Source organism: Aquarana catesbeiana, linkage group LG02 (assembly GCF_042186555.1).
Source record: "Aquarana catesbeiana isolate 2022-GZ linkage group LG02, ASM4218655v1, whole genome shotgun sequence".
NCBI classification, from domain to species: Eukaryota; Metazoa; Chordata; class Amphibia; order Anura; family Ranidae; genus Aquarana; species Aquarana catesbeiana.
Window position 1 is genome coordinate 116440197 of NC_133325.1, and position 25716 is coordinate 116465912.

A 25716-nucleotide genomic window follows, 5' to 3' on the forward strand; every position below is an offset into this window, starting at 1 on the left:
ATTGTCCACAAAGCTTTGCTCATATAGCCTAGATCAGGGATATGCAATTAGCGGACCTCCAGCTGTTGCAGAACTACAAGTCCCATGAGGCATAGCAAGACTGACAGCCAAAAGCATGACACCCAGAGACAGAGGCATGATGGGACTTGTAGTTTTGCAACAGCTGGAGGTCCGCTAATTGCATATCCCTGGCCTAGATATTCTGAGTGCTTTAAATAACACACAAGTGTTAAAATGGAACACTAATGTGGAAGTAGCCAATAACAGACTGCAAGTATATTTCTTCCAATGGTGGTGAGCAGACGAAACATAGTAAATAATAAAAAATTAACACAGAATAATAAAGACTATTAAAAAAAAATTGTTTATTGTCACTTATTAAATGTCATATTTTTTGCAGAACTATTACATTTGCCTGAATCTTGTACTGATGTTTCATGGTTTTATGTATTATTACAGTGTACAGGAAAAGACCTGCACAGTCTTATGCAATAAGGCAAAAGCACAAAGTGCTAGTTGCAGCTAAACCACAGTAACCAATCAGAGTTTATCTTTGACTGACTCCAGCAAGGTAAAATCTAAGGGTTATGGTTTACTAGATGCACATCACTGCTACACTTTGTTCTGCTTTACTGAAGAAGTCTGACAGGGTTGATGTCTTGATGATCAGATCCAACAAAATGGCGTCCTGAGACTTTTACAAATGTCAAATGTCATGTTTTTTGCAGAACTATTACATTTGCCTGAATCTTGTACTGATGTTTCATGGTTTTATGTATTATTACAGTATACAGGAAAAGACCTGCACAGGCTTATTCAATAAGGCAAAAGCACAAAGTGCTAGTTGCAGCTAAACCACAGTAACCAATCAGAATTTATCTTTGACTGACTCCAGCAAGGTAAAATCTAATGGTTATGGTTTACTAGAGGCACATCACTGCTACACTTCGTTCTGCTTTACTGAAGAAGTCTGACAGGGTTGATGTCTTGATGACCAGATCCAACACACATGGCGTCCTGAGACATTTTTACAAAACAATTATTCATATTTTATATTTAAGTAACTGTAATCATATATTACAAGCCCAGCCTGTATTCCATCATCGCGTGTGGCTCTCCCATCACCTCACTCAGAGAAGGATCTGAAAAATAAAATATACATGTGTGAGCAGCACATCATGACTCTTCAACTGCTACAGACTACAACTGCTTTGTCTGGAGGGAAAGTGTGGTGTAGTTCTGGAGCAGTGTTTATATCGGAAGGGTACTGATTTTCTTGTAAGCTTGCTCCTTCCCAATTGTGTTTTTGAATTCAGTAGAGAGAATTTTGGATCAGGCATTAGAGGGTGCTCTGTATTTCACTAGAACCGCCTTGCTTAAAGTGCTACTAAACCTAGTAATATGAAAATAGTTCATCCGCCCACCTGCATAATATATATATATCACACATACATATATATATTTCACACACACAAACGCACCTTTTTGGCTGATCTGTATACCACGCTCATGTGATAAACTGCAGGGTTTGCCCGAGTGCTAAGTGTTCAGGTAGGAGGAGATTTCCACTACAGCCTCATGCTGTTATAGGAGGCAGATCATCCATGAATCAAGATGTGACATCCCACCCACTATGTTCTTTTTTAGTTACTGGGCATTGAGGGGGAGGGAGGGACTGGGCTGTCATTTAGGAGCTGTATGTACTCCCACATGTGTGATGTCATACCATGTGACCTGAACAGCTCAACAAGGAAATGATCTCTCCAGCAATAGGATCAAACATCCTTTTTACACAATGCAGAGGATTAACCCCTAAGTTCCACAGTGAGTATAACAAGCATGCTATTCTTCAAATACAGACAGATTTTACTGTTGTGGGTTTAGTAACGCTTTAACCCCTTATTGACATAAGGTAAAACAAACCTGAACCCAGTTTTGTAACTTTGGTATGTGCTAGTAAAACTTTACATAACTGTGCAACTACTTTGTGTAGTATCATGTGAATTATATCATGTTTTGTTCAGGACAAAATGGGCCTTCGTTTGGTTGTAAATGTTAAAGCATATCTCTGGACTTTTCCTTCTTATGAAAATAAATAAAAAAAATAAAATCTGTCTCATAACAGTAAAAAAAATATTTTTAAACTTTAGCTGTATATTTCTTGCAATTACCATGACCCACCACCAAAATAAATTCAACTATTCCTGATGTGCATAGGGATACCCGATATGTGTGCATTATTTGAGGTTTGTGCCCATAGTAGGGCTCAGAAAGAAATCACACAGACGTGAACAATGGCACCAACACTAAATATAAAACCCATAGGAAACCATGTTAAATGGACTGTAATGCAAATCTGCAAAATGCACTAAAAATGCATAGGTGTGAATCAGGCCTTAGGCTCCATTCACACTAATGCATTTTTTTGTTAATTCTTTTTGCATTTTGCAGAAATGCAGGGAAATGGTTCCACATTCAAATGCAAGTACTGCATTTTTACCGCGATTTTCTTTCTGCAATTTGATTTTTTTTTTTACTTTCACTGTATATAGCTGGTTGCTAAGGAACGGCCCGGGAAGCCGGCCACCACGTCCTTAACAACTGATGAGTCATCAGCTGTCAGCGGGCTTCCCCACTGGCAGCTGTATGTAAAAAATAAATAAATAAAAAATTGCCAGCTAAAATAAATTCACAAAAAAAAAAAACGGCGTGGGGTCCCCCCCAAAGACCATAACAGACCCTTCGGTTTGGTATGGATTAGGAGGAGACACCCCAACACCAAAATTTAAAAAAATAATAAATGGCGTGGGGTCCCCCCCAAAATCCATACCAGACCCTTATCTGACCATGCAGCCCGGTAGGTCAGGAAAGGAAGGGACAAGCGAGCACCCCCCCACCCCGAACCATACCAGGCCACATGCCATCAACATAAGGGGGGTGCTTTGGGGCAGGGGGCTCTGCCCCCACCCCAAAGCACCTTGCCCCCATGTTGATGGGGACAAGGGCCTCTTCCCTACAACCCTGGCCGGTGGTTTTCAGGGTCTGTGGGCAGGGTGGGGCTTGTCAGAATCTAGAAGCCCCCTTTAACAAGGGGACCCCCCAGATCCTGCCCCCCCCATTTGCATGGGTATCGGGTACATCGTACCCCTACCCATTCACCAAAAAAAACAGTGAAATGTAAAAAAATAAAATAAAACATAAAAAAGTCTGGTATGGTCTTCCGGGGGGGGGGGGGGGGGGGAACCCATGCCATCTTTTTCATGATTTTTTTTTAGCCACCAATTTTATTTTTATTTTTTACATTCAGCTGTCAGCGGGGAAGCCCGCTGATAGCGGATGACTCTTAGGTTGCTAAGGACCCAGTGACCGGCTTCCCGACCCGCTCCTCAGCAACCAGCTATATACAGTGAATGTAAGAAAAAAAATAATAAATAAAAACCACACACCCCATGCAAATCGCGGTAAAAACACGGTTACAAAAACGCAGAAAGCACTCAGAAAGCACTGCAGAAACGCTCATAAGCAATATGCAGAGATGTGAATCGAGCCTTAGATTAAGTCCAAAAGGAAATGCACGCTCCCAGGACTTCCACACCTGAATAGATGCTCCCGCCCTACTCAACCTCTTAGGTGCTGGCTCTGCACTGGTGTGTAGAAAAGGAAAGGGATCCTGGACAGCCGCACTCAATGAAAAAAGGCATCTTTATTGATGAAAATAAATAAAATCCAAAATACAGTCACATCAGGGGTGGATGAAACAGAGAAGAATAGCTAACGCATTTCACATCGACTGATGCTTACTCATAGCTGAATTATCGAATGTCAACTGGATAACCCATATTTGCTTAACTCGTGCGTTGAAAATATACGTGTTTGGTGGTGCAATGCTTAGGCGCTCTGGAGTGCCATTCATGTGCATGTTACTGCAAGTTCTGGATGGGACCCAAATACATAAACAGGTGCATACAAAATAACAGATGAAAACCCAAATATAATGAGGTAGGGTCTAACTTCTTACCATTGAGGATATCTTCAAAGCCAATACATTCATCATTCCCTCTCAAGGTGTCCAGAGAAATGTTAGAGCTCTGTAGAAAAGGAAGACGCTGAACCTGCAGGAGACAGATGTACATAGTTTAGGGAGGTATCCACAAATTTCAATAACAGGAAAAGGCTACGTTCACATAAATGCAGGTGTGGGAGTGTGTGTAATTCGCACGCATTCCCGCAGCCCAATACAAAATGTGGTGCTGCAGAGGAAACTTGCGCACGCACTGAAAAACACGGTGTGGTTTTCCACAGATGGAAATGGCTTGGTGCGAAAGCATGCAATGTCCGTGCGACCGCGTTTTTTAAAAAGGCACAGGGACTTTTGATGCAAGAAACGCAGGCACAGCAGCCGATTCAAATAAATGGGCTACAATGCCCATGCAAATGGAGCACAGAGAGCCACATAGATGTGAACCAGGCCTAAAAACTACTGCATTTTGTACTACCATTTTTTTTTTTTTTAGTACCAAAATGATTCAGTGCCTAAAAAGGGTACATAGAACCATTTATACTACTTCCTAACCCACAAAATCTTTACATGTAATACAGTTTGGTGGCATTAGGACCTTTCAGCTACAAGTCATTACTACTAACCACTGAGCTGCCCATATAAGAATACACAATACCAGAGCAGTTTTTAAAATCTTTGGATCAGACACGATGAAGAAAGATCAGATTTTGCATTCAATTTTTGACCTGCGGTGGAAGATCAGCATTTGGCCTCTGCTGGCAACAAAACTTATATATATATATATATATATTAGACCAGACTATCTCGACTGAGGTGCTGCCTGAGGTAATTAGGGGTTCCATGGCATCCCGGTTAAGAGAGGCATTCACATTAAAAACAAGCTCCCCCTCTGCCCAACTGTACTTTGGAACAGTGGGAGCTTGATGAGGACAGTAAAGTGAAGAGCAGTGGAGGTGGATTCCTGAGTCCGGACCCTGCCCCGCCTTACTCTACAGTGCAGTACCCAGCAGGTACAGTAATGTAGATTTTGGCCTGATTGGCTGAGACAGAGATTGCAATGTCATCAGCCTCAGCATATATATACACACACACACAGCGGGTAAAAATATGAATTGAACACATCACCATTTTTCTAGGTAAATATATTTCTATAAGGTGCTATTGACATGACATTTTCACCACGTCGGTAACAACCCATGCAATCCATACAAAGAACTAAAAACAAATAAGCTCAGAAATTAGATGTTATGTGTAATAAAATGGAATGACACAGGGAAAAGCTATTGAACACATGAAGAAAGGGAGGTGCAAAAAAAAAAAAAAAGCATGGAAAGCCAAGACACCAGCTGAAATCTGTCGGTAATTACTAACTAGAAAGCAATCCTGCCCCTTGTCAGTGCAAATAAATAACAACTTGTTCAGTCTCAACCGATGGCCTACAAAAAGGTGTCTCATTACCAAGGTGTCACACAAGAAACATCTAATGATGGGTAAAGAGCTCTCTCAAGTCCTTCACAACCTTATTGTTACAAAACATACTGATGGCATTGGTTACAGAAGGTTTTCTAAACCTCAATGTTCCAACTGAGTACTATTGGGGCCATAATCCGGAAGTGAAAGGTTCATAATTTCACCATAAACCAGCCACAACCAGGTGCTTCTCGCAAAATTTTTGACAGAGGAGTGAAAAGAATTATCAGAAGAGTTGTCCAAGAGCCAAGGACCATGTGTGGAGAGCTTCAGAAAGACCTGGAATTAGCAGGTACAATTGTTTTAAAGAAAACACTAAGTAATGCACTCAACCGGCATGGAATGTATGCACGCTCTCCACGCAAGACTCCATTGCTGAAGAAAAAGCATGTTGAAGCTCATTTAAAGTTTGCTGCACAACATTTAGAAAGCCTGTGAAATACTGGGAGAATATAGTCTGGTCAGATGAGACCAAAATTGACCTCTTTTGATGCCATAATACACACGTTTGGAGGTCAAATGGTACTGCACATCACCCCAAAAACACCCCCATAGCAAAAGTGAAGTTTCCTGTTGGGAACATCATGGCATGGGGCTGTTTATCAGCATGGCCCAGCAAATCACCTGACTTGAATCCAATAGAAAATCTATGGAAAGAACTAAAGTTCAGAGTTCATAGAAGAGGCCCACGGAACCTTCAAGATTTGAAGACTGTTTGTGTGGAAGAATGGGCCAAAATCACACCTGAGCAATGCATGTGACTAGTTTCTCCATACAGAAGGCATCTTGAAGCGGTCATTACCAACAAAGGATTTTGTACGAAGTATTAGATAAATTTCAGTTAGCGTGTTCAATCAATTTTCCCTGTGTCATTCCATTTTATTACACATAACTTTACTCTTGAACTTGTTTGTTTTGGTGTGTCTGTATGTATGGATTGCATGGCTTGTTACCGACATGTGGTGTCAATAGCACCTTTAGAAATATGTAAATTAAGATTAAGGACCTCTGCGCTATTAGAAAAATAAACCAATAAATAAAATAAGAGGAGTGAAAATGCTGCAAAATCTAACGTGATCACTAATCACCTAATGTGAATGAAGTGTATATAAATAATTATATTTGATCTTGTGCATAAACCTCAATAGCAATAATTAGCTAAGAAAAAGTGCTAATAACATTTTAATATTTTTAACATTTTCTTCACCTTCAGAAATATATTTACCTAGAAAAATGGTGACGGATTTATTTTACCTGCTATATATATATATATATATATATATATATATATATATATATATATATATATATATATATATATATATATATATATATATATATATATATATATATATATTGGCTGAGGAAGGCTGATGACGTCACGATCTTTGACCCGGTCAATTACAGGAAGCTTTGTGTTCATTCACATGCAGTACATAGAGTGCTTAGAGCCAGTACAGCACTTAGAGAAGGAAACCGTTTGTTTGGACCAGCTTGGCCCAAACAAACTATTTAAAGTTAAAAGGAAACATGAAACATCAGCTTTAAAGAGCAAAGTAAAAGATATAGGGCGGATTTAAGAAAAAGTTAAACTGTAAATTTGAAATAAGTTCTATCACAATTGGTGTTGTTGCCCAAAGCAATTAATCTGTTTTTTCACAAAGCTTAGAATGACTGTGCTTTAGTTCAGACAAATTTTGTCTCAGGGCCGGTTCACACCATAGAAACACAGTCCGGATGCGTTCCAGATGCTTTTCTGCATGCATGTTTTTGATGCAGTCATGCCAAATCGCATGCCAAATCGGCGGCTATTGTCGGCAATGGCACCGTCCAAATCGACGCAGGGATGCACCGATTCCCAAAAGCACCGTATTTATCAGCGTATAACACACACCTTCAATGCCGGCCCAGGAGACTTCCTATTACAGAGGCCGCCGAGTAAACAGGAAATTCTCACTGTATGTAATCTGACGGCGCTCGTTCCGCCCTTCTCTCTGTCCCATCCGAGGCAGCAGTAATCTGTCGTGAGGCTGCATTAATGGCAATGCTGAGGCTGCAAATGGGCACTGTCCCCTCCGAGGCAGCCAAAATTATAGTATCGGCATATAACACGCATACGCTATTTGCACCCGATTTTCAGGGTGAAAAAGTGTGTGTTATACGCCAATAAATACAGTAGGTCCTGTACTACTTTTGGTGACTTCAGGGGGTGATTTGTATAGACATCTGTGTAGGAACACAGATGTCTGTCAAATTGTCCCCGAAGTCAGACTGCATTGCCGGGTTGAAATCGTGCAAGTTCAGCTGTCACATGACGTCCATAAGGAGAGCAGTCACCAAGTAGCTACCGGGTAGCATGAAAGAACAACGTTAATGAGGTATTTTGAAGCTTTGATTTACAATGACACAGGAGGGCAGTGTATAAGAGAGGGACTGGCAGTGATTTTTTTTCTTAACATTAAAGTATGCAGGCAGTGCTGTCCCAGGAGACTGGGGGTCTCCTGGGAGTGCAGGGGGTCTGTGGAAAGTTTTTTTTCCTGAAACTTCCCTCTTAAAACTAGGGTGCATGTTATACGCCAATAAATACAGTATATTTTTTTTTATTTTTTTTACCGTGCAGAGTGTAAGTGCAAAAAATATCAAATATAATCTCAAAATGATAAGCTGTACTCAAGTTATCTGAACACAAGACAATAAATAACATTGAAAAAGTGATATTGCACTGCCCCCTTTTGAATCACTTCAAGCCCCTTAGGATTTACCCATCGTCGGGTGGAAGTGATTATATCAGGATCATGGCTGCAGCCATAATCCTGGCATCATTTTTTAGAGCAGGTGAAGAAACTTTCCTTTAAAAGTGATCAGGGTAGCCCTACAGCCACCCAATCAAAATTCTGTTCCACCTCCGTAATGTAAGAAAATGGAAGAGATGAGGATTTCATCCATTTTGGTGTCGCCTGTTTGTTTACTAGCCATTACCTGCTAGTGAAGCTTATGAAGGCAGGAGAGATCAGGGGTCTAATAGACCCCAGATCTCACAGTAAGGAATACCTGTCACTGCCTAGCAATCAAAAGGGATGTTGTTCATCCCTTGTGATAGCAATAAAGTTGAATAAAAAAAAAAAAAAAAAAAAAAAGGGAGGAAGGAAGAAACAGTGTATAAAATTTAATTTAAATAAAATTTAAAATTGGCCCTGTCCCCCCGTGCTCACACACATAAATTTGCAAAGATTTCAAACAAACATCATTCACTTTGTCATTATGGGGTGTTGTTTGTAGAATTGAGGAAAATAATGAATTTAATTCATTTTGGAATAAGGCTGTAATATATCAAAATGGTGGAAAAAGTGAAGTGCTGTGAATACTTTCCGGATGCACTTTAAGTGATTTTCTAGCAAAAAATGCAGACATTTACATGTATGTGAGAAATGTCAGAATGAATGCATGTGGTCCTCAAGGACAGAAGTCTGACAGCCCTGATTTTGATGATTCCATAATTCTAAACAGCTCACCTGTTTCACTGCCTGGAACTCCATCTGTAGTTTCAGAGGAGCATGCAAGCCTTGAATGTTTCTTAAAGTTGAAAAGCTGACTTTCTCCTGATTGAGCTGAAACTGAAAAATGAATGTATATATAAATAAAACCGATAATATGCAAAAAGTGTCATCACTTTATATTCAATACAGCTGACAAATGAATAAGCATACAGTTAGAAATATTCAGTGACAGTACTAGTTCTAAAGTACATATAGCATCAAGTTCTGTCCAAATATAGTGAACAGCTAAAGTGGAGCTAAATATATATTTTCTTCTAGGATCCCCATCCCTCACTGGCATCTTCTTCTGGGTGCTGGTCTTCGGCCGTCTTCACTGGCCAGCTTGGGGTGACGTCACAGCAATATAAGCCAGTTTACATGCCAGAGAACTCTGCGAGCTGCCAGGAAGGTATATTTTATTTCAGAAGAGACATTGCATGTCTCTTCTGCAATAAAGAACCTGCCTAATTGCATTTTGTGACAGAGGAACTTTAGTTCTGCTTTAAGACCTGTAAACTCATGTCTGAATTTCAAATATAAACTCAAACCAAATGATTGTGTATTTTACAATTCCAATGAGGGAGCCAGTGTAAGAATTTCAGTGATCCTTTAAAAGGTATGCGGTTGCAAAATATTTTATTCTGTATTGTAATCTGAATACCTCTTTTTTTTCACTGCACATGCCTTTTATTTTTTTCTCCATATTTACATGTAGGCCAAGCTAACCAGCAAAAAGCAACGGTGAAAGGGGTTGGGACAACCATTGTCAGAAGAGCTTACCTTTAATTCATATGATTTAAAGTAAACTGTAATGGTGTTTAAGTGGGAAAAAAAAAAAAAAACACTGTAATGGTGGCCCCACTAGCTGTTTTTAAATACCATCCCTTTGCTTTCCATTGCTCTGTTCAGCCACCAAAAACAAAGTAAACCCTGTGGAAGAAGTTCTAAATGACAGCTCTCTCTCCTCTGTGCTAACACTGGGTGCCTAAGACCCCATACACACTATTAGATTTTCTGCAGATTTTTGTCTTCAGGTTTACCAAAACCATGTAGTGCAAGGGCCTGCCTGATTGCATACATTTTGAAACTCTTAAGGTTTTACCTCATATTATATGGTTTTGGTAAATCTGAAGACAAAAATCTGCAGAAAATCTAATAGTGTGTATGGGGCTTAAGTGGCCAATCACCAAGAACCAGTGCTGTCACATTGGAGAAAGGGGAGCAAGTCAGATGCTCCCGATACTCAAAACTACTAGTTATTTTTCTTTGCTCTTGGTGGCCTAGTGGAGCAAGCCCCGGTTCACACAGGGGCGGCACGACTTGCAGGTCACCTCACCGAGGCGACCTGCACACGACATCCAGGGCAACTTGCAAAACGACTTCTGTATAGAAGTCTATGCAAGTCGTCACAAGTCGCCCCAAAAGAAGTACAGGAACCTTTTTCTAAGTCGGAGCGACTTGCGTCGCTCCTATTAGAACAGTTCCATTGTACAGAACGGGAGGCGACTTGTCAGGCGACTAAGTCGCCTGACAAGTCGCCCCTGTGTGAACCGGCACATAAGGGAAGAGGAGTATGTGATGCTGATGGACTGACGTTAAAGAGAGCCAGTTTCTTATGCCCTACACAGGCAAAGCACTGGTTTATTTTAGGTCTTTTTAACAAAAATCTGTGGCTACAACTTCTCAAGCACCCCCCAGCAGTGATATCCATTTTCGAACCACTATCATTTTTTCCTAGAACCCATATATTTTTAACGGCTAAGTTCACCTTTTTTCTCCCCTAAATTCCAGCTTCCCTATGTACCAATATACCATTAATGTACATCTGTTGCAGAAAAATAAAAGCTTTCTTTGATTTTTAGAACAAGGCTTACTTTAGCCCCTGGTGTGTTCCTTAGACTTCATGACTTACTGGTATGTAGATTTAGGACATAGAAACCATTATGACACAGGAAGCAGATCACTAGCTGACCTCATTAGCACATACACCCTGCACCCATCAACTATGTTTTCACGGCATCCCTCCAGGTATGGGTTTGTCTGGCTTGTCAATGTGGACTGCCACAGCTGCTATGTTTGCACGGCATCACACATAGGGCAGCCATATCACTCAAATTGGCTGCCCTATGTGCTATGAGCAGAAACACTCCAAAATGCCCTCCCAAAAAATGTACAGAGATGTGAATGGGGCCTGGCAGCTGACTGTTTCCACCCTATGTACAAAGGTGGCCATAAATTATACAATCAGAATGTACAATTTCCTTTAGATTTACCAAACTATGGAATAGGAGGACCCACCTATCTATCCATTCACTCAGTATCCAATCAGGCAGGCCCTTGCACTACATCAGGGGTGCCAAACCCAGGGGCCTCATGCAACCCAAAAGAGTTTAGCATGTCGTCTGAGCCGACCTGGAGAGACACTGGGGATGCGATGTAAACATAGCAGCTGTGGCAGCCTACATTGACAAGCCAGGCAAACGCACATCTGGAGGGATGCTGTATAAACATAATTGATGGGTGCAAGGTGCACATGCTGGGGGGGGTCAGCTAGTGAACTGCTTCCTGTGTATTACTGGCTTTTATGTCCTAAATCTATATACCAAAGTGAACAACTTTTCTATGGAACACACCAGGGGCTAAGGTAAGGCCTTGTTGTAAAAATTAAAAAAAAGCTTTTATTTTTTCTGCAACAGAGGTACATTCATTGTATATTGATTCATAGGGGTGCTGGAATTTAGAAAGGAAAAAAAAAGCCTTTAGTGCTACAATTATATGTATTATCCCTATGCAGTTATAAGAATGATTTTCCAATTAGGGGTCTTTTAAAAGCAGAAGGATGAATACTTACATTATTTTCTGACAGTTCTAAAGGATGGCTTGGTAAGAGCTCAGTCTGTGCACTTGTAAACCTGCAACAACGTGTTAAAAACAAATATGAATAATTATGGAATAAATTAGATCATTCATAGAATATAGGTATAAGCAGTTGGCATTAGTGCCACACTAATCTTCATTCTAGCTCCTTACCTTTCAGATGATTTTCTGTGTTATGCTGGGCCTAGTTATAGCTGTATTCGTTTTGTTACAACCTGCCTTTCATAATACTATTGTGTATTAATTATTAACACACAAGTGGAAAAAGTCTGCCTTACTTTTTCTTTCAGTGAATAAATGATGAAATTCATTAAAATATAAAGAAAGGAAAAAGAAACGCACCCTGTTCGGAGAGTATCCTGGAGTCCATAGCCCCCATACTGGGTTGACAGTTCAGTAATTGGGATACTGTCCTTGAGCTGAGAAGAAAGTGCCTTTGTATTCTGAAACACAGATTTAACAAAATGCCATAAATGTTAATGTATTTCTAGTAGAGCTACAGTTCAATGGAACACACTTGTCTAGTCTTCAGCATCATAAACAAAGAAGAGAACTACCACAACCACCACCACATGCAGCCTAATCATTCCTCCGAAATTTATGGAAGGTTCCTCTAGACTAGGTGCCAAGGAGTCACAACACAGCATACTATGGAGGATATCAGATGGAAGCTCTGCACATCACACATGGCAATGAAGAAAATCTCACTAGTGCTATATTCCCCTATTTATATTCACATACCATGCACAAACTGACAAGTCAATGTGGAACTGAGACAGTTAATTCAATAAGGGCACTTTCACACTGGTGTCGGCGGTAAAGCTCCGCTACTTTTAACGGTGGTTTATCGTCGTTTTTGCAGCGCTTTTTGGCCGCTAGTGGGGTGCTTTTAACCCCCCCCAGAGGCCAAAAAAGGATTAAAAGCACCTGCAAAGCACCTACAATTTGACAGGAGACTGTGACCGGCTCTCAATGGAGCCAGTTCATACATGTCCCGGGCGGCCGTGGAGCATACTGCAGGAGAGTCCTGCGCATCTTTGGCTCCATTTCAGGTGTGGATCCAGCCAAAAATTTGGACCTGAAAACGGTGAACTGGGATGCACCAGACACCCTGCTGTGCCCCGCGGCCGCACATAGTGTGAACCCAGCCTAAAATCGGTAGTCGTACAAGGTATATCAAAGATTGCACCACTCCAGGAGGAGAATGAGACCTTTCCTGCCTTAATAAATGCCGGGTGCCAGCCTCGGTCCACAGCCAGAGCATGAATGAACAATTAAATGAAGAGTGGTGGCACTACCAGCATAAAAAATTGTAGTTTATTGGAAATCCTTTAACCACTTCCATACCGAGCCTATTCAGACACTTCTCTCCTACATGTAAAAATCATCATTTTTTTTGCTAGAAAATTACTCAGAACCACAAAACATTATATATGTTTTTTTTTTAGCAGACACCCTAGGGAATAAAATGTTATTTGGAACTTTTTATGGTCGCACGGTATTTACACAACAATTTTTCAAACGTCTTTTTTAAAAAAAAAAAAAAGTTTCATGAATTAAAAAAATAAAACAGTAAAGTTAGCCCAATTTTTTTGTATAATGTGAAAGATAATGTTACGCCAAGTAAATAGATACCCAACATGTCATGCTTTAAAATTGCGCACACTCATGGAATGGTGCCAAACTTTGGTACCTAACAATCTCCATAGGCGACACTTTACATTTTTTTACAGGTTTAGAGTTACAGAGGAGATCTAGTTTCTAGAATTATTGCTCTCGCTTACGGCGAAACCTCACATGTGTGGTTTGAACGCTGTTTACATAAAGTGGTTGTAAACCCTTACACACCACTTTTACCTACAGGTAAGCCTATAATAGGGCTAACCTGTAGGTACTGGAAATATCTCCTAAACCTGCACTGTTTAGGAGATATTTACCATATACGCTGGCACCGACGTCATCGGCGCATGCGCACTGAAGAAGGGGCACGATCTTTCGTCACGCGGAGTCCACGGCCCTGGAAGGAAGAGGGGTGAGAAGATGGACACGGCCACCAGCAGGGACCTCGAGGGCTTAGTTTGTAGGTAAATGCAACATAATGGGCTAGTATGCGATGCAATACTAGCCTATTATGCTTTTACTTTGCAGGGGAATAAAGAGGAAGTAAAAACCATCAGGGTTCATTTCCTCTTTAATAATCCCCAGAAGCTGTGTAATTAATAAGTGTTCGGCTTTAAAGGGTGCCTGCGATGCTAGTGACTGGGAGGGTGTCATAGGATTTCCACCCAGGATGGGGGAGCTCCAGTTCGCTCGTTATTCGTCTATAAGGCTGGGTGGGAAGCAGTTAACAACCAGTCACCTCCTCCTACAAAACAAAAAAATATATATACACATGAAAAACATATGAACAGCACATGCGTGACCGTAGCCTAAAACAGTTTGAAATGCTCAGCTCTTATGTGAGGACTGTCATAGCGGTCACATGATGGGGATTCGGTCCCGCTGCCTCCTGATCTTTAGCCCGGACTGAGCGTTGTATCGGATAGCGCGGTCTTTGTGCTGGGAACACAATCATAGAACATAAACAATGGCGGCCCAGCGACACATACATGTGACATCCCTCTGTCACCCCACATATGTGTTGGGCGGTCATAAAGGAGTTAATGGTTGTCCAGCTAATAGGAGAATCATAGAGTGACTGGTATGTGATGACCCTCTTTGTTCTTCTTATGTCTGCTATAGATCATCAATGCCATGTGCAGCCCCATCTCTAGTACAGGTGTCCCCACAGAGTACAGGCCGGTGACACAGCAACACCAAACTGAAACCGAAAATAAACAAAAGCACCCTCCCTCCCCGCTCCACATTATTATATTCCCCTCCCTACCCGGGACACACAAGAGCCGGTGACCCCCGCTACACTCACCATGGTGATAACAGATCCGTGCTTTCCACTACTCACAACCGCAACAGCATTCAATGCCCGGCTCCTCACCGACTGATTGCCGATACTGACTGCGCATGCGCAGCCCTGGCCGCTTAATGATCACGTCACTCCGTAGCCATACAGACGCTTATGCGCAAGTGCTACGGAGAAGCGTAACTTAAAACTGGTCCCGAATAAGTGAGCGGCCATTTTGTTGGTTGGGTATTTTGCTGGGTCATTTTAGTTTTGTAACGTTGTTAATCTTGATGCGTTTTTGCTATATTTGCTTGTTGCTGAATACATTACCCATACCCCCCCAACTGTACCTGATTTTGAGGGACTGTCCCTGATTTGGAGCAATGTCCCTCTGTCCATCTTCCCCCCTCATTTTGGTCTGATCTATATAGTTGTATATAAAATGCAATTTTTATCTTTCAAAAAGTGTTTCCAAGTGCTAAACCTTTCATCCAAATTCTAAATTGCTGCATTTGTACATTTTAAAAGCCAATATAAAGGAATAGTAGACGTAAAAAAAAAGTCCTTGTGGATTTAATTAACCTTTTTTTTGTTTATTCTCCTTTAAGGGGGTGTGTCAGGGGGCGTTGGGAGGTATGCATTACCATCTACAATTATGAATGTGATTAGGAAGGTTTCTATGTAAACCTGCATTGGAGCTCCACCCGCACCTTTGTGTAACGGACAGGACTGCAGGAGGCTTGGTGGGCCACGGTCGGAGGGGAGGCTGGAGAGTTCTTCAGTTGAAGACATAGAAGGGTCAGGGGACTGAAAGATTTTAGAGATGCCTATGCAAAAGAGACTTATGGCCCCATACACATGATCAGAAAATCGTACGAAAAATACAGCTTTTACATAGTTGCATAGTAGATGAGGTAGAAAAAAAGACACAAGTCCAACCTATGTGTGTGATTATATGTCTGTATTACATTGTATATTGTATTGTATATTGTATATTATATATATATATATATATATATATATATATATATATATATATATATATATATATATATATATATATATATATATACACACACAATATATATACATATATATGTCAGTATTACATTGTATATCCCTGTATGTTGCGGTCATTCAGGTGCTTATCTAATAGTTTTTTGAAACTATCAATGCCCCACGCTGAGACCACCGCCTGTGGAAGGGAATTCCACATCCTTGCCACTCTTACAGTAAAGAACCCTCTACGTAGTTTAAGGTTAAACTCCCTTCTGTGGAAAAGTTCTATCCCTATTGTGGGTTCACCAGTACGGTATTTGTAAATTTAAATCATATCCCCTCTCAAGTGTCACTTCTCCAGAGAGAATAAGTTCAGTGCTCGCAACCTTTCTTCATAACTAATGTCCTTCAGTCCCTTTATTAGTTTTATTGCCCTTCTTTGTTTTTGCTCCATTTCCAGTACATCCTTCCTGAGGACTGGTGTCCAGAACTGGACAGCATACTCCAGGTGCGGCCGGACCAGAGTCTTGTAGAGCAGGAGAATCATCGTTCTATCTCTGGAGTCGATCCCCTTTTTAATGCATGCCAATATTCTGTTTGCTTTGTTAGCAGCAGCTTGGCATTGCATGCCATTTCTGAGCCTATCATCTACTAGGACCCCCAGGTCCTTTTCCATCCTAGATTTCTCCAGAGGTTCTCCCCCCAGTGAGTAGATTGCATTCATATTTTTGCCATCCAAATGCATTATTTTACATTTTTCTACATTGAACCTCATTTGCCATGCAGTTGCCCACCCCATTCATTTGTTCAGATCTTTTTGCAAGGTTTCCACATGCTGTGGAGAAGTTATTGCCCTGCTTAGCTTAGTATTGTCCGCAAATACAGAGATTGAACTGTTTACCCCATCCTCCAGGTCGTTTATGAACAAATTAAATAGGATTGGTTCCAGCACAGAACCCTGGGGGACCCCACTTTCCACCCTTGACCATTTCAAGTACTCCCCATTTATCACCACCCTCTGAACTCACCCTTGTAGCCAGTTTTCAATCCATGTACTCACCCTATGGTCAATGCCAACGGACCTTACTTAGTACAGTAAACGTTTATGGGGAACTGTGTCGAATGCTTTTGCAAAATCCAGATACACCACGTCTATGGGCCTTCCTTTATCTAGAAGTCAACTCACCTCCTCATAGAAGGTTAATAGATTGGTTTGGCAAGAACGATTCTTCATGAATCCATGCTGATTACTGCTAATGATACCGTTTTCATTACTAAAATCTTGTATATAGTCCTATATCATCCCCTCCAAGAGCTTGCATACTATTGATGTTAGGCTACCTGGTCTGTAATTCCCAGGGATCTATCTTGTCCCTTTTTTAAATATTGGTGCTACGTTGGCTTTTCAGCTGGTACCATTCGAGTCAGTAGACTGTCAGTAAAAATTGGGAACAGTGGTCTGGCAATTACTTGACTGAGTTACCTAAGGACCCTCAGGTGCAAGCCATCTGGTCCCGGTGACTTATTAATGTTAAGTTTTTCAAGTCTATTTCTAATTCTGTCCTCTGTTAGCCATGAGTGTGCTTCCTGTGATGTGTCGTGAGGATAAACACTGCAGTTTTGGTTACTGAAGCCAACCGATTGCCTCGTGAAGACTGAGGAGAAGAATAAATTCAATACCTTCGCCATCTTATCATCCTTTGTAACTAGATTCCCTTCCTCATTCTTTATGGGGCCAATATGGTCTGTCCTCCCTCTTTTACTGTTTATATACTTAAAGAGTTTCTTGGGATTGTTTTTTGCTCTCCTCCACTATGCGTCTTTCGTGTTCTATCTTAGCCGCCCTAATTGCACCCTTACATTTCTTGTTGCATTCTTTGTAAAGTTTTAATGCTGATGATGATCCCTCAGCCTTGTATTTTTTTGAAGGCCTTCTCCTTTGCTTTTATATACATTTTTACATTGGAGTTAAGCCACCCAGGACTTTTGTTCGCTCTTTTAAATTTATTTCCCAATGGGATGCACTGGCTAATGCCCTTATTTAATATGCTCTTAAAGCAACACCATCTCTCCTCCGTGTTCTTTGTTCCTAAGATTTTATCCCAATTCCCAATTAATATCTTCTAGCAAGGTTCATAGTTTAGGGAAGTTGGCTCTTTTGAAATTCAGTGTCTTTGTATTCCCCTTACGTTTCCTATTTGTTTGATTTATACTGAAGCTAATTGACCTGTGATCACTGTTTCCTAAATTGCCCTATATTTCCACATCCGTGATCAGGTCTGTATTGTTGGTAATCAGTAGGTCTAGTAATGCTTTGTTTCTAGTTGGTGCATTTACCATCTGACCCATAAAATTGTCCTGCAAAACATTTAGGAACTGGCGAGCTTTAGATGAATGTGCGGTTCCTTCCGCCCAGTCTATGTCTGGATAAATAAAATCCCCCATTATGATAACACTTCCAATCCTTGCCGCTAATCCAAATTGTGATAGGAGGTCCATCTCCCCCTCCTCCCTCAGGTTAGGGGTCCTATAGCATACTCCCAGTATTACTTTCCCCTTAGTTTTATCCCTTTGGAGCTGTACCCATAAGGATTCCACCTCCTCCCTAGCTCCCTTAGTGATGTCATATCTCACAGATGAAGCAACCGTACGATAATCTGATCGTTAGTACACAGCTTTCAAGAGATGATCGTGACAGTTAATCCGATACTATCCGATGGGACAAGCACAAACATTTTTCTCGTACGATATCAGATCATAAGATTTTTGTTTAACCACTTCCTGCCTGGCATATAGCAGATTGACGGCCGGGCGGTGATTCTGTTTTCCTGAGTGGGCGTCATATGAAGTCCAGCAGGATAACACGCGGGTGCGCACAGCGAGGCAATTGGAGGTGCTGTGTGTCAGTCTGAAGGAGGCTCCTTACCACGTGATCAGCTGTGACCAATCACACGTGATCAGCTGTGACCAATCTCAGCTGATTATCGGGTGAACCAGGAAGTGCCGGTTAACAGCATTTTTTCAGTCGCTGGTTCTCTTTCAGCTTCCAATCAGTGCCCATCAGCTGCCAATCAGTGCCCCATCAATAGCAGCAGTCAGTGCCCACCACAGTGCCAATCAGTGACCAGCAGTAACACCTGTCAGTACCTCATCAGTACCTCATCATCAGTGCTGCCCGTCAGTGCCAGTCAGTACCGGCTATCAGTGCCAATCAGCGCCGCCTGTCAGTGTCCATCACAGCCACATACCTCCCAACTTTTTGAGATGGCAATGAGGGACACCTATCAGCAAAAGTATGCAGGCATAGGACACACCCCTTGCCACGCCCCCTTAAAGGAGAATTGTACAAAATAAACCAAGATTGGTTAAACCCACGAGTGCTTTTTTTACCACTATTATTCCTTTATTTTGACGTTTGGAATTTACAAATGCAGCAATTTAAAAACCAGATGAAAGGTTTAGCACTGGGAAACACTTTTTGATAGATAGAAAGTGCATTTTATATACAACTATATAGATCAGACCAAAATGAGGGATAAATGAGGAGGAAAGAGGGACAGAGGGACATTGCTCCAAATCAGGAACAGTCCCTCGAAATCAGGGACAGTTGGGAGCTATGCAGCCGCCTGTCAGTGCCCATCACAGACGCCAAAAAAATGGACAATCATTCGTCTGATAATCTCTTTGTGTGTACCAGGCATTAGGGCAGTGCACACCATAGATTGCGCATGCACTTTTGCACTTTCCCGTGCATTGCGTTTTTGACAGCCCAATGCGCTGTCATATGCGCTGGAACGCACAATAAGTATGGAAGGCACAATTTTTAAAACTGCGCCACACCAATTCCACATACTGTGGTACCGTGTATTTTGGTGGCCACAAACGTACCCACATTTGCTAGATGTGTGGGATGCCATTAATAATTAATGGCTTCCTTGTGCGTCTGCAGAGGGCAGTGCTTTCCGTGCGGTGCGGAAACACACATTTCTCGTACCACAATTGGTGAGAACCAGCCTTTAAAGTATAACTAAGATACAACTTTTTTAGATTTGGACAGAGTGGAGAGGGAAATCTGAACACCTGTCAGGTTTTTCTGCTGTCTGTGTCCCCATTAGAGAGGTCACGTACCCGATTTGTTCTGTTTACCGCATTAAAAAAAAATAAACAAAATAGGCAGTTTAAGTCATAATGTGCTAGTATGCATCGCACACTAGCACATTATGACAGACTTACCTGAAAATAAAGCCCTCCAGCTGTCACACTGTCACAGCTGAAGACGCTACCATCTTCATCCGGTCTTCCTTCCGGGTTTGTGGGCTTCAGCGATATGAATGGCTGAGCTGGAGATGACATCACTCCTGCGCATGAGCGTGGGAGTCGCTGTTTACAGAACAGGTCCAGCTGCATCTAAAGTAAATATCTCCTAAAAGGTGTATCTTTGGGAGATATTTACTGTATCTATAGGTACGTTTTATTATAGGTTTACTTATAGGTAAACATCATACAAGGGAGTTTACTCCAACTTTAACTTTGGAGGAATTTCCTGTTTTGGATATGTGATAGGAAGTGAAATCTACCCAATGGGTCACAAATAAAAATTAAAAAAAACTGATAGGGCGTATAACCCTCCATTACTCTATCCAAAATGGGAAAAAAATAAAAGTTTTGCTTTTAGTACTACTTCAGAGCTGAAGTTTCATCTGCTTCAATTTTGTCTTTCCTGGCTCCTCCCCCCATCAAAATGTTAATGACATTTTTTAGTAAAAACTTTTCATTTCCAGTACAGACCTTAATTTAGATCTGCAGGAAGACCATGGTTGGTGGGATGGGCCAGCTGGGTGCTGTACATATCTTCCAGTAGACATTACAGCACCATACTTACCAACTGTCCCGGATTTCCCGGAACATTCCCGGGATTTAGATTTCGATTTTATTGTTTCCTGGGAAATGTCCCGAGAAATCCGGCTCTTCACGGATTTTCGCCGCACCCGCCTGCCGCCGCTAGAGGTCCGCGGCCAGCGGAGACATGGTCTCCACCGGCCGCCATTTTTAAGAAGACCAGGAAGACGGCTGGGGGGCTAGACGGAGCTCCTGCGTCGCCGCCCACCCTCCGCCCCGCTCTGACTCGCCCCGCCTACCCCCCGCCCCGCTGAGGGTCTCTTATGGAAAGGGGCGGGGGTTCTATTGTAACCATGCGGCCGGCGGAGGGAGACAGTATTTTGTATACTCCCTCCTACTAGGACCTACTAGGACACCTGAGGTAAGGGGGGGTTCCGCTGGGGACATCTGATGTAAAGGGGGCACCACTGGGGACATCTGATGTAAGGGGGGCCTCCAATGGGGACACCTGATGTAAGGGGGGCTCCACTGGGGACACCTGATGTAAGGGGGACTCCACTGGGGACACCTGATGTAAGGGGGGCTCTGCTCGGGACACCTGATGTAAGGGGGGCACCGCTGGGGACACCTGATGTAAGGGGGGGCACCGCTGGGGTCATCTGATATAAGGGGGGCTCCGCTGGGGACACCTGATGTAAGGGGGGCACCGCTGGGGACACCTGATGTAAGGGGGGGCTCCACTGGGGACACCTGATGTAAGGGGGGCTCGGCTCGGGACACCTGATGTAAGGGGGGGCTCCGCTGGGGACACCTGATGTAGGGGGGCCCCGCTGGGGACACCTGATGTAAGGGGGCTCCGAACGGGACACCTGATGTAAGGGGGGGCTCCGCTGGGGACACCTGATGTAAGGGGGCACCGCTGGGGACACCTGATGTAAGGGGGGCTCTTCTGGGGACACCTGATGTAGGGGGGCACCGCTGGGGACACCTGATGTAAAGGGGGGCACCGCTGGGGATGCCTGATGTAAGGGGGGCTCTGCTCGGGACACCTGATGTAAGGGGGGCACCGCTGGGGACATCTGATGTAAGGGGGGCTCCCCTGGGGACATCTGATGTAGGGGGGCTCCGCTGGGGGCACCTGATGCAAAGACGGACTCTGCTGGGGGCACCTGATGCAAGGACGGACTCTGCTGGGACACCTGATGCAAGGACGGACTTTGCTGGGACACTTGATGCAAGGACGGACTCTACTGGGGGCACCTGATGCAAGGACGGATGGCTGGTGGCAGGTGACAAGCTCAAGGATCCCACTGATTTGGCATTATGGTGAGTTGAATGATTTCATTTTATATTACAATGTAATAATAGAAATAATGCACTTCAATCATCCTGACACCATAACAACCATAGTGCCGGGATGATTGAAGTGCTAACACCAGGTGTTTGGAGTATCTTTATCTGCTGATTGTTAAACTTTCTAGAATACACATATTTCCATTGTTGTGTAGGATCTGGGGCTGCTGTCCCTCCATCCCTCTCCCCCCCTTTCCCTCTCCATCCCTCATTCATCTCAGACTCTAACCACACCCCCTTTGAGCCATGCCCATTTAAGACACTCCCACGATTTCGCGTAAACCATGCCCACTTTTCACTTTTCCCCTGTGCCACGCCCACAAACGCATGCCCCGCCCCCTAGTTATAACAAGACTCCGCCTACAGCCAAAAAAGTGTCCCTAAAATTGTTTTTACAATGTTGGCAACTATGCAGCACCTTGCCTTAGTACTCCTCTCAAGAGTCCTCAGCCATGGTGCAAGCAGTGGGCTGACTCTCAGGAGGAGTTATGCAGATTTAAAATGATCTGTGGATGTCAGTCTGGAGGAGAGGGTGTTTGGATACAGACCACCCTAGGGAGCTTCTTTGACTGTAAGGGATGGGACGGTTTAGTTGAAATTTTATTATATTGGGTGAAATATGCCTACACTCTGGCACCAAAACCCCATCACATTCTACAGAATGATTCAGTTCAGCAAATAATTAAATTTAACTTAAAGAGGAACTGCAGTAGGCTCAAATAATTTGTAATAAAAACATCTTTGCCATTCTGACGCTTCCCTCCAACCACTTTGCTTATTATTTTATATATACTGTGATTCTGTACTTGCCAAATATGCTGCGGAGATCTTCCTCCACTAAGTCTGAGTCTCCATTTTACCTGTGGACAGCTGAAGCTGCTGCCTGTTCACTTCCTGGATTTACACAGACACACAGAGGCAAGGCGGTTACTTGCCCTTTTGTGGTGGGGGGGTGGCGCCACATTTCCAGTGCCACTTACATGCAGGAAACTCTCCACTGCATTAGCGGTGCGTGTTTGTGTAGCCGCATGCCAGCTGTCTCCCGAGATCTGCCCACTGGGCTGCTGTGAAATGCTGCATCCAAGTAATGTGTAGCCCAAGCTGCCTGTGAGACAGTTTCACATGCAGCAGATAGCGAGGCTTGTAAGAGCCACTCAGTGTGTGAAACTGTCAAGTAATGTAACTACATTTAGGGAGAGAGACCAGCTCTCACAACTGAGCCACGATATCGAGGATGGGTGGGACCGAGCAGCTATCAAACACCAGCCAATGGGATGGGGTCTGTGCGAGCCGCTATGTGTATGTGGCTCTGCCCCCTTTCTTAAGCAGCCCAATCAATGGCTGGTGTTTGATAGCTGTTCGGCCCCACCCACCCCCAACATCTCCGTTGAGTTTTGACAGCTGGTCTCTGTCCCTGCATGCAGTTACATTACAGTTACATGACATGACAGTTTCACACACTGAGCGGCTCTTACAAGCCTCACGATCTGCTCAATGTAAAGCTTCCCCTTTCCTCTGTCAGTACCAATCAGTGCCACCTATCAGTGCCACCTGTCAGTGCTGCCTATTAGTGCCAATCAGTGGATCCTATCAGTGCTGCCAATCTGTGCCCCCTATTAATGCCAATCAGGACCCATCAGTGCTGCCTATCAGTGCCAATCAATGCCAATCATTGCTACCTGTGAGTGCCACCAAGCACTGCAGTGTCTATCAGCGCCCAACAGTGCTGCCAATCAGTGGCACCTATCAGTGACCATCACTCCTGTCAATCAGTGCCGCCCATCAGTGCTGTCAATCAGTGCCCATCGGTGCACTGAATACAGGGGTGGGAAGATGAATTCAGCACCCAGGCACATTGGCCATGGGGGGGGGGGGGAGGCGGCCTGGTGGGGCACAACTGAAATCTGTTGATGTTTATTAATTCCACATGCTGATCTTTAGTATAATAGGTAATCACTACAATAAACTACAGGAGGTAAAATAAAAAAGTGTCAGTAAAAGGCCTGCCGCTAAGCACTTTTACGTGTTTCATACACCACCCAAAAAAAAGCGCAGTGCTAACTTACTGATCAATAACTTAACAATAATGGTGGAACCGTCTAATGCAGTGGTTCCCAACTCCTGTCCTCAGGACGCAGTAACAGGCCAGGTTTGCAAGGTAACTGAAATACATCACAGGTGATATCATTTGCTGCTCAGTGATTGCAGTATTCTAGTCTGCATCTCCCCAAGGTAATACATAAAATCTAGCCTGTTAGTGGGTCCTGAGGACAGAAGTTGAGAACCACTGCTCTAATGTATGGAAATCTCAATAAACTTCAATATTACCACAATACCAGTCTATGTGATACGCAACTTCACATATAATAATACACATCAAACTGAAAATAGGACAAACTGTATAAAGTGAAACTTAGCATGGATGGTGGAAACCCCTCCTATAGATATTTGCTATACAGATTAACTTCAAGTGCAACAACTTTTTAGTTGGGGGGTTCCCACCATTATAGCACTTTGGAATTTTTTTTTTTTAGATTGTTTCACTTAAGTTACTATTTTTAGTTACTATTATAATGTGAATTTTTGCACTTGAAGTTAATTTTCCACCAGCCATGTCTTTATGGACTTTGCTTTGGGAAGGAAGGGTAGGGGCCATCCCCAAACTGTTCTCATGAATTTGGGAGCATGAAATTGTCCAAAATTTCTTGGTATGCTGATGCCTTAAGAGTTCCCTTCACTGAAACTAAGGGGCCAAGCCCAACCCCTGAAAAACAACCCCACACTATAACCCCCCTTCCACCAAATGATTTGGACCAGTTCACAAAGCAAGGTCCATAAAGACATTGATGAGAGAGTTTGGGGTGGAGGAACTTGACTAGACTGCACAGAGTCCTGACCTCAACCCAGTAGAACACCTTTGGGATGAAGCAGAGACTGCGAGCCAGGCCTTCTTGTCCAACATCAGTGCCTGACCTCACAAATGCTCTTCTGGAAGAATGGTTAAACATTCCCATAGACACAATACTAAACCTTGTGGACAGTCTTCCCAGAAGAGTTGAAGCTGGTATAGCTGCAAAGGGTGGGCCAACTCAATATTGAACCCTATGAACTAAGACTGGAATGCACTTAAAGTTCATGTGCATGTAAAGGCTGGCGTCACAGTACTTTTGACTTTTGACAATATAGTATATATATATATATATATATATATATATATATATATATATATAAATATATATATATATATATTACATGTTTTGGTGAGGCGCGCTGCATGCATTATTAATGATCCCCACGCTTCCTGCTGCTCCACCTGGGGGGGCGCTGTTTGGCATCTTTGCCCTGGGCACCGGATGACCTTGTAACCTTGTCCCGGCACTGCACAGAGGCACACCTCCAGCTCTTCAGTCCTGCAGCTCTCATTGGCCCTCTTATGACTCATCCCCTTGCAAGCTCTCACGAGAGTGAGAGAGAGAGCTGTGCATGATGTCATAAGCCTAGGCTTTTTACCAGACAAGAAACAGGAAGTGGGCTGTATAAGGTATTTATTGGCAGAAAAAAAATGTTTAACTATCCCAAGTTAAAACAAGAAGGGCAGAAGATTTAATTGATGGAAAGTTGAAAAAATGACTGAAGGTCCGCTTTAAAGTGTCACTAAACACACATCATAAAAAACTATCAATAAATGGTGTATTACATGCTGATCATACTCACTCAGT

General features: G+C 42.8%; 1 protein-coding gene across 1 annotated transcript; it reads right to left on the reverse strand.

Moving 5' to 3' along the window:
• Positions 1 to 350: 350 nt before the first annotated feature.
• Positions 351 to 14974, reverse strand: POMP (proteasome maturation protein). Its single transcript, XM_073613371.1, has 6 exons — positions 14831 to 14974; positions 12247 to 12347; positions 11879 to 11939; positions 9004 to 9105; positions 4019 to 4112; positions 351 to 1142 (listed from the first exon to the last, which is right to left on the reverse strand). The coding sequence occupies exons 1-6, from the start codon at positions 14831 to 14833 to the stop codon at positions 1078 to 1080; spliced, it is 426 nt and encodes a 141-aa protein (XP_073469472.1). The 5' UTR covers positions 14834 to 14974; the 3' UTR covers positions 351 to 1077.
• Between the last annotated feature and the right edge of the window lie 10742 nt (positions 14975 to 25716).

Bases quoted from the DNA above. Each gene is read 5' to 3' on its own strand.
- POMP (XM_073613371.1), bottom strand. The intron at 11,940-12,246 runs GTGCGTTTCTTT...ACGTTGTTGCAG, and splicing joins CAGGATACTCTCCGAACAGG to GTTTACAAGTGCACAGACTG. The intron at 9,106-11,878 runs GTAAGTATTCAT...TTCATTTTTCAG, and splicing joins TAGAACTGTCAGAAAATAAT to TTTCAGCTCAATCAGGAGAA.